The following is a 10,402-nucleotide window of genomic DNA, read 5'->3' as shown; positions in this document are numbered from 1 at the left end:
TGATTGGTTTTAATTAGTATTGGTCTAATATATGTGCATTTTTTTTTTTAAATTAAGATCGGATCGAGATTTTTTTAAAATTTTTTTTTTTCGAAAGTAAAGTCGGATAGAAAATAGATTTAAGGTGTTTCACCCCATCTCAAGTTCCATGTGATACTTACCTCCTTTTGTTTTTTTGTTTTTAATTTTTTTACTGCTTTTTCTTTTTGGGTTTCATTTTTAAAATTTTTTTACTTTCGTTTTTTTATTAGATAAATTTTGTAACAAAAAAAATCAATAAAAATAAAAATGACAAAATAACTCGTATCCGATAACTTTTAATTTGTTCCAATTGAATTGATATGCTTTATTTTAATTCGGAATAATTAGGTTGAATTTTTTTTTAATTGAACTTGGATAAAAGTAAGATTTTATGTATTATATCTCAGTCTTGTTATATAAAAAATATATAATTATTATTTATTTTTTTATATTTATATATATTTTATTTTAAAAATATTATTTAATATATTAATTAATAAATTCACTTGCCACCCATTTGCCTTTTTTGTTATTTTTAAAATTTTAATTATTAGATAAATTTAAAAAAAAAAATCAATAAAGGTAAAAATAACACAATAACATATATCCGATATTTCAATTCGCCATAATCTAATCAAAGCATTTTTTTAAAAGTAATGATTGGCTTAAATTTTATCTTTTTGAATAATTTGAGTCAAGTTGAGATTGGATTTGAGATGTTCTGTCTCTACCATTCTAAGAATATATAAAAAAATTATATATTTTATTATTTATTTAACTTACATTTATATATTAAGTATTATATTAATAAAAATATTATTTAATATCTTAATTTAAAAAAAAATTATTTATATATAATAAAGTTATAATTTATATTAAAAAATAAATACACTTATAATGACATAAAAAATTTCCATCTTACATATTTAAAATATAACTAAAAAAAAATCCGACAACAAAACGAGGTCTAATTCTAATTAAATTTAATATTCAATAGGCTGTAGCAGCCATGGACACGTTCAAACTCTTGAACCCAATGTTTCGGCTTTCCCAGCATCAGCAGCTTTCCCACGAGCTAGGTTTTTTTTTTTTTTCCTGTTTCAAGCTATGACTTACTCAAAGTCTTTGGTCAACACGATTAGTCATAAAAACCCACAATTTTCCTCATCTTTTTTCCACGTATTTCAGCTGTTCTGACTAGACTCAGCAAACTTGTTTCTCTATATATACCAGATATTCATTTCCAATTCTCTCCATTCACATTCATCAAGAAACCAATTAGCTCTTCCTACAACATTCACCACATAACCTTCAAAGATTTAGCCTTCTGCCCACGTTTAGATTACCTTTTGGGAAGATGAATAGCAGAAAATTGAGTACCCTTTTGATCATCGTTGTCATCTCAATGGCAGTGCTGAACCATGTCGGCGTTGAAGCTACCAGAGTTTTGCCTGAGGATTTTGCCAAGGCCAATCACCTGGACACGTACTCGTCGGTTTATCAGAAGGCAAAGTTCACCATGTCATATTGGCTCGGGCGGTTAGCTTCAGGACCAAGTCCCCAAGGACCTGGCCACTAATGCTTCAGGTTGGGAATTCAGTTCCAAAATGACGACGTGATGATACAATGAAGATTTCATTCCCATGAAAGTTAGACAAATTAAAGCATATTTTATTATTATTATTGTTTTAGATTATGATATTCTGTAATATCTTCTAGGTAGAATTGTAAATGTAATTGAAAAACAGGATTCTTTGATTTGATTTTAATTTTTTTTGGGGCACACTTTTTTTTCTTTTTTTTTTTTGTTGAATAATATTTAATTATAATAACTCATTAATTAATCACCTACAATTTTGAAGATAATTAATTAGAAAATAAGCATTCCATGCAACATTTCAACACAAGCACCGAAATTTTCTTGCAAATATAGACAGTAAATGAAGCTGATTTTTTTTTTCTTTTTCAGGAACTGGAAATTGTTGAAATATTTAATTAATGAAGATAGGATAATCAAACTTTATTCAAATGGTAAAATTGAAATTGATGAAGATGAAAAGGGTTATTGAGTTTTGAACTTCAATGTTGGATTTTTATTTTCTAAATTACTAATTGAAAAATTGACATTACCCCATTAATGAGGAAAATTATTGTCTTTTTGACCAGCCAAAATTGCAGCAAATGAAATTTTCTTCATCATCCTTGTAAGCAAGTGACATAGGCTAACACCCAAATAAAGATGAAGAAAAATAACTTTCTGTATTTACAAATCCCTTTCAATTGGAGATAACAAAAGTTTATTTTTAAGAAGCTTTTTAAAATAAAATAAGAGTTTATTTTCAACTAAACTATGTACAAAATTAAGAAGAGAGAAAATTGTTCCGAACAAATAAACCAATATGCATATAAAAATGTTTACAAAGATGAAAAAAAAATGTACAATTACAAGTGTGCAATACATAACAAATGATAAGAATTCATTTTCATTTAGACTACATACAAGATTGAAGAAAACAAAATTGACCCAAAATAATATATGTACAATGATGTTTACGTGAATGAAAAAATATATGTACAAATGAGTTTATACAATGCAAAAATTCATTTCCAATTAGAATATACGTAATCCTAGAGAGAGTAAAACTATTCCAAACAAATAAAATTATGTACATATAAAAATGTTTACATGGATGAAAAGATGTATGTACAATTACATATATGCCAAACATTGGTTCATTATTTTCAATTATGTACAAAAGTAAAGAGAACAAAAATTGCTCTCGAATGAATGAAATAATGTACATGCAAAACTACTTTCATAAAAAAAATATGCAAACATATGTTTCCATTACATAATAAAAATAAAAATTTATATTCAAAATTATATACAAAATTGAAAAGAGCAAATGAAGTAATATATATAATGAGAAATAAGATTCATTTCCAATTAAAGTAAAACTAAAAAATTAGAGTTTTCCCTAATTGACATTTATACATTCACATCTTTTGTATATACATGGACAAGTGAAATAATGGTTGTATATGGATGATCGTATGCATGTATGTAATGAAAGAACATCATGTGATGCAAAAAAAAAAAATTCATCTCCAATCTCACTTTTTTCAAAGTAAAAAAAAAAAAAAAGAAATATTGGTTGTACATGGATAACGAATGCATGTATATAATGAAAGAATATTATGTGATGCAAAAAAAAAAAAAAAAAAAAAAAACTCAAAATCTCCTTTTTTAAATAAAAAAAACTGTTTTTGAAAAATTATTTTTTATAAATTTAAATTATAAAATTATCTCAACAAAAAAAAAAACTTTAACAAATACAATATCAATACAAAAACATGTTCTATATAAGGGATCAGCATAACTCTATCTTAAGGTTGAATTCTTAAAGTTTATTATATGTTTGGTTATGACATTTCACAATTTAAAAGGTTTTTATATTGTTCTATATTATCGTCCATGATGGATTAATAAGACACTTTAATTCACATCCATTATAAGCTACGAATGAGAAAGATCCGATTTGAGTAAGAGTATTTCGTTAGCTCATATGGAGGCATAAAATCTTACAATAATATAAGTATTTTACTTTTTCTTAGAGAGACGAAGTGCGAGTATAGACCTAATGTTATGAATAATGTATATGTCATTGTGTGTAAAGAGACCGTTAAATATATATAAAAAAGCAACGTAAAAATGGTAAAATCATTCAATTTGTTAAGGCTTGGATAACAAATTGATTACTGGCTCGACTCTTAAAATTCTCATTTGAGTCGTCAAATAGTCATAACATATAAGTCTGTAAACTTGTTGTTAGGTATAATAAGAGGATTCATCACTAATTTTTTTTTGTATATGTACAATTAGTCACCTAACTAAATTTATCTCATTTTAAAAATAAGTCTTAAGCTTGATTTGGGTATCTCTAAAACGTATATTTTAATCTATAAACCAAAATTATATTCGAAAATACAGTTATGTGTAAAAAAATTTATAATACCCTTACAATGTCTATTCAAAAGATGATACTAGTTAATTTTGTGTTATCTAAAGTCTTAAAAGTTTTATTGAATAAATTTAACATTAAAAAAATATCTTAAAATTACTATAATAGTTTGATAACAATTTAAAAAAAAAATTTCACCTTAAAAAATTTATAAAGACTAATATCTTACTCTAATTACTCTAAGGAGGCTTTCATCGGAATTATTCCAAAAGACCACTCTTTTTTTACTTTCTCACATTGATTTTCTTCGAAACCACCTGAAATGATCAAGATCTGCAAGTTTAGTTCATAATTTCAAACTTTGAAAAAGTCCTCTTCTCTTCATCCGATCTTTCCAAGTTTTCAGTATGTCAGTGGCTTCCCCACGCTCTTCCTCCTCATAGGTCCTCATCTCTCAGGTCACACCGATCTCCATTGACCACCATTGTTGCCATCACTGTTGCCGCTATTGTAGGTCACCACTGCTACCTCCACTATTCTTCTCTTTTGTTCTCGAATTTAAAAAATCTTCAACAAAAACTTTGAAACCAAAACCCTTATCTTCTCTATTGCTATCGAGTTCAACCTTGGTAACTGACCATGAAACCAACTTCAATTCCTCTTTTTTCTCTTTTGACAAAACTCGAAACCTCAAATTATTAAGAATCAAACTTCAAAACCTAAAAGGAAATTCACTACCCAATACTTCTTGGCTACTTGCATTTATTATGGCAAGCATTATGTGTTGGTTTTTTCTGTTGTCAATTATTTTGAATGTGGCTTGTGGTTGTATTTGGATTTATTAGGTTACGACTGTAGATGGTTTGAGGCTGGATAATTGTGGGGGTCGTGGGTTGTTTTACTTTGGCAATGGAACTGGATAACTGGAGTGGTGGTTGGGGGTGGATGTGACTGATGAACTAGGAATTGGCCATTAATTGTTAGGTTAAGCTCGATTTTGGTTGCCAATCATTCCCCCCATTTTCCTTGTTTGCATATTGTTTTTTTATAGGCACACAATTTTGATTGAAATAGTTCTCTAAAACAGATAACAATGTGCATATGGTTAAGAATTTCATCGCTTTAGAGATTCAATCCAAAAACAGCTTTATCACCAAACAAATATAATCCCAGTCTTTTTGGCTTTTTCACAAGATTTTTTTTCTTATTATTTTTAAATTTCCTTTTTTTATTTTTATTTTTGCTTTTCTGAAAAATCTTTAAAAAATTACAAAAAGAAAAATAACAAGTAAGACCCTACACTTCATTAGGGTACAAAATAAAATCCTAATAAACACTTCAATTTGGGATTCAAACCTGGATCAAGCCCACAACTCAAATAACGAATTAAGACCCCAAAGAAATGGTGACATGAAAATTAAAAAAAAAAAAGATTCCAGCCAAAATAAAATATCTATAGTGAGTAAATGATATCTTGCATGATATGAACAATAAGCTAACAGAATTCTTTTGCCTTCGATCATATTGGCTAGCAATGACCAATCATCTATTATTTCAAGGTTTTTGGCAACACCGAAATGGGAACACATCATTGAGGCAAAGAAAATTAACATGGAGCTAAGAGGATTCTTTTGCCTTTGATTATATTAGCTGTCCATGACCAATCATCTATTATTTCAAGGTTTTTGGCAAGATCCAAATGGGAACACATCATTGAGGCAAAGAAATTTAACATGGACAATAAGCTAAGAGGATTCTTTTGCCTTTGATCATATTGGCTAGCAATGACCAATCATCTATTATTTCAAGGTTTTTGGCAAGACCCAAATGGGAACACATCATTGAGGCAAAGACTTTTTGTTGCCATTGAAAAAGATCCTAGAAAATAGTATACCTGTCAAAATCAACTTCAACTCCTTTGTTTTGCTTTTACTTTTCAAGTGAGAAAATGCTATCCTATATGACATGGACAATAACCTTAGAGGTTTCTTCTGCCTTTGATCGTATTGGCTAGCAATGACCAATCGTCTATTATTTCAAGGTTTTTCACAATAATTAAATGAGAAAACACCGTTGAGGCAAAGAATATTTGTTGCCATTGAAAAATACTAAAAAAATAGTAAACCTCACAAATTTTTTATCATGTTTGTGTTATGTTAAATAAGTATAAAATAAAAAATATTATTGTGTCAAACATATTTTTATTTTTGTCAAATTTTGTGTTATTTTTATATTTTTATATTTTTTTACATCATATCATTATATCATATTTAAAATTATTCTATAAAGAAATGGGAAGTTGTAGTCAAAGAATTATCATGAATAAGCAATTGATAAAGTGTGGATGTGAGCACTATTGTTTGACAATTAAACATTAGATTAGAACTTTCATTCCTTATTTTTTTTCTTCAATACATGATTTTAGGGAGACATCCCTTTTCTCATTTTAGAATTTGAATCCAAAACTTTCAAATTACAGTCTTCAATTCTAGCCACTGAAATCTCCCATGAGGGACCAACTTTTTTTATTGTTACAATTATTTCCTTTATTTCCTTCGAAAGTATAAATTCTAGCAGCTGAGATTACCTCCGGGAGCAACACCAAGTTGGTTACAGTAGTCTGTGTATAAGTCAATCCGAGACTGAACTTTAACAGGATCAACACCATTACACTCAAGATCTCCATTAATGGCTCGAATGGTTGCCCCAAAACCTTGGTCCATGACTGCTGCAACATTGTTCATCCAAAACCATACGGCAGCCTTGAAGGAGATAAGAGCGTCATTGGCCACGGTTTCTGGTGCGTTTAACCCATCGAACCCAATGTCAGTGCCAGCTGGTCCGTAATTGTAATTCCATGACAATTGCAGTGGTCCACGGCCATAGTAACCTTTGCTTGGGTTGCATGGGTACTCTGTTCTGTTCTCATCGCAGTAGTCCTTTGAAGCGCCACCCTCCTCTTCTATGTGGCAAAAACCTGAAAAGAACACCACCATATTGATTCTTCATAAAAATTTGTAGCATTAAGTTCATGGAATTGACTAGTTGCAGAATCATTCAACTGTTCGATCAGGAAGAGCATTAATGGCAAAGGGTAAAAGAGATCTTACGTCCAGTTTCATGGCTAGCATGTGCAAAGAAGGCAGCAATCTCACGCCTGGAATCCTCAACTGAGCCAATCCTCGCAAACTGAGTGAAAGAATTGAGAGCATCGAGAAATACTCCTCTCGAGTAAAAGTTTTTCCCCGCACAAGTTGCAGCTGCCTGATTCAAGATACCATTAAAGAATTCAGGTGTCACAATGTCAGCTATCGAAACACCATTGTTAACACAAGGACCCCCTCGGCAATTTATGCCGCAGTAATCAGGACCTTCCCCGCAAAACCCAAATCGACTGCAACATTGGGTTGCTGAACAACTGTTACCACATTGAGCCTTGACCATTCCAGGCAGGGCTCCAGCAAGAAATATTCCTGCTAGGATAACAGCTATAAGGCTCTTTTCTATAGTGAGGGTTGCCATTTTTGCTGAAAGTTGTATTTGGATGTGGAAATTCGGAGGACATTGAGACTTATTTATAGCTTGGGAGAGGGCAAGAAAAAGCAAATAAGAGCTGTTCCCACAGGGCGTGAAGACTACGGGTCTTGCAGCCTAACTTGACTATAAATGATGAAAACAACAGGTTGAAATTTCTTTGGCCATAGAAATTGAAATTTCTACTTTGATTATTCAATTTTTACACCAACAAATAATCAATTCAAACAATTTCTACTTAATGGGCCAGGCCGTGCCAATTTTTGGGTTCAAAATCTTTAGCTCACGATATACAAATACGTGTAGATTTTTGTGCTTGACTTAATTCGATTAATTAATAATGAATCAGATCAAATACGATTTATATTATATTATAAATAATTTAATTCATTTAATACTTTCAATGATGTGAAAATAAACAAAAAATTTATTGAAATTTAAATTTTAAACTTATAAAATATTATTTTTTAATAATGATTGTATAATTCAATTAAACTAAATTTTATTTAAAGAGTAATTGTATAATCTAATTAAACTAAGTTTCAATTCTCTCATCATTTACTCGTTTCCTCGGTGTTGGCTAGTTTCCTCAATTTCAGTCTATTTCGGTATTTCTCGTGTTTAAGGTTAAAAGAAAACTATTTCATTTTATTTCTTTTAACTTGGTGACCTTTCAAAATGATTGTTAAACTTAAATTAATTCTGACAATCAAAGATTGGGATCAGACTGGTTGAGATTATAGCATGTATTTACAGTCTGTCTGTCATAAATTTGGACAGGTAATGTTTTCCAAGATCGTGTAGACTACGGGTCTATGATCTTGACTTGTCAATGCAGGGACTTGTCTAATGAGCTTCATCTTCGTTTCCCTGGCGTATCTGTAACCTTCAATGAATCAGTGGTAACCATATCCCAATTTCAGGGAAAAACAACACACTTAACATCATTGAAATTTCGCAATCTGTGTTCAGACACGCCACGAGCTTTGCGGCCCTTTTTGCTGCCCAAAGATGCCCATGAAAACCAATCCAAAAAATTTCTTGCAAAACCAAATTCACAGCCACATTCTCATCCATCTCTTAGCTGTTCCTGTTGAAAACACAATCTTTAAGAACTCCAAAAGAACTTGTTGGCATTCAGTTCACCAAATCATCCCTTGATTTGTTACCCTCAGCTGCAATCTCATCTGTAATGACTGCTTCTGGTTTAACTTCTTTGATTAGAGATTCTGCATCTAGAGCTGCTTGCCTGTATCAGCTCTATGCAGCAAGCACATAAAAAACAGCCTGGGATTCTGGCTTATGGATGCCAAAAGCAAACAGGTTTGTTTGATCAGATAATGAAAGCCCATGAACTAATCTGTCTGATACTTTCAAATCATCAACCTTGCGCAAAGAGAAAGGCAAGAGATTTGCCAGGCGCGAAATATATTCAACAATCATGATGTAAACCAAACTTATTTACAATTTGTTTACTCTTCTCACCACTAAGATGCCATCAGATCATGATTATGCCAATTCAAACACTCTCCAAATAAAGCACATACTACAAAACTTTCTTTAAATAAACATAATTTAACTGAGAGAAAACCTGATCCAAAACAATGTGTTGCATTTTCTGCATCATTGGAAAAACTTTACCAGAAAATTTTCACTCTATAGTTCCTCTTTTTCATCCGTTCCATTTGACAACTTCAACAGGATATCAGCACTAAAAGATAAAATAAAAAATTTCGTTCTCTCCCAGCACCAATTTGCTACAGATGTTTGTAACTACAAAGCTCAAAGGTACAAACTTGTTAATAATGTTTTTGATGTCTTAATCAGAGGAAAGTTGGTTGGAGATTGAAGGTTGGAGGTAGAGTGACTTGGACCTACAATTAGAAAACACAGTTAGGGGCATCGGAGTTGTATTTTCGGATATGCTCCGATACTAATAAAATATTCAAAGTCTGATGAAAAAAAGTATAAAATGGGTTGAGAAAGATACAATGGAAGGAAAACGCTTAAAGTCTTACGTATTTGAATCTCTTTTTTATTTTATATATTAGATGAAAGATAATAACTTTATTAACAAATTGATAATTGATGATAAATTTATATAAAACTCAAAAAAAAAATTTCGTGAGTAATTGAAAATTGTATTTAATGATTCAAACAAGCATGATCAAGAGCATAGCTAGAGGGCTTGGCCCAAAATTTAGCCTAATGGTTAAATGATTAAAAGATTAGTTGAAAGTTATATAAGAAGTGAGTTCTATCCCGCTATCTCTCCTCTCTCTCCCTCTTGTAAGAGGGCACTAACCCTTCTTTGCAAAAAAAAAAAAAAAAAAAAAAAAAAAAAAAAAAAAAAACAAACAGCATAAGAGTTAAACATATATTGATTAGACGACCCAAAAAGTTGATTTTCTTCATCGAGTAAATAGACATAACAAAACTGTATAAAATATTTCTAGAGTTTACCCTAAAACTAATTCAGTATTATTGTTTGTTTTATTCATGGGAAACGAAAACAAAGATTAACAAAATATGAAAAAAGCATTTGGTTATTTATTTATTGCTGTGTAAAAGAATGTTGTTTGGGTTTAAAGAAAATACATTTGTACTATATTCCACATATTATAACAGGAAATGAATTCTCCAGTCAACTAAAAACTAAGGAAAAGGCTTTGACATCTAAGAAGAAAACATGAAAAGTGATTGATCATAAAAAACATACCTCGATTTTGTATGAGATTTACAAATGACCATAGATGATGACCCCTTTGCTTTTAAGTTAATATTTGATACACTGACACTGCATCACTCCTATACACAGTCAATTAATAATAGGATGCCGCGTAAACACATATTTGAATAACATGCAACAGGCAAGAAAACAAATC

General features: G+C 30.4%; 1 protein-coding gene across 1 annotated transcript; it reads right to left on the bottom strand.

The window, feature by feature from the left end:
* Positions 1-6,339: 6,339 nt before the first annotated feature.
* On the bottom strand, positions 6,340-7,549 carry LOC111287523 (endochitinase EP3-like). The gene is made up of 2 exons (XM_022878141.2): positions 7,094-7,549; positions 6,340-6,960 (listed from the first exon to the last, which is right to left on the bottom strand). The coding sequence occupies exons 1-2, from the start codon at positions 7,503-7,505 to the stop codon at positions 6,554-6,556; spliced, it is 819 nt and encodes a 272-aa protein (XP_022733876.1). The 5' UTR covers positions 7,506-7,549; the 3' UTR covers positions 6,340-6,553.
* Positions 7,550-10,402: the final 2,853 nt, after the last annotated feature.

The sequence above is a fragment of the Durio zibethinus genome, chromosome 4, assembly GCF_047325235.1.
Source record: "Durio zibethinus cultivar Kanyao isolate XHJ-2024 chromosome 4, ASM4732523v1, whole genome shotgun sequence".
In the NCBI taxonomy this organism is placed as follows: domain Eukaryota; kingdom Viridiplantae; phylum Streptophyta; class Magnoliopsida; order Malvales; family Malvaceae; genus Durio; species Durio zibethinus.
The sequence above is the reverse complement of the archived record's forward strand: the minus strand, read 5'-3'. Positions and strand labels throughout refer to the sequence as shown.

Bases quoted from the DNA above. Each gene is read 5' to 3' on its own strand.
- LOC111287523 (XM_022878141.2), bottom strand. From the start codon at position 7,505: ATGGCAACCCTCACTATAGAAAAGAGCCTTATAGCTGTTATCCTAGCA. The intron at 6,961-7,093 runs GTAAGATCTCTT...TGTTCTTTTCAG, and splicing joins TGCTAGCCATGAAACTGGAC to GTTTTTGCCACATAGAAGAG.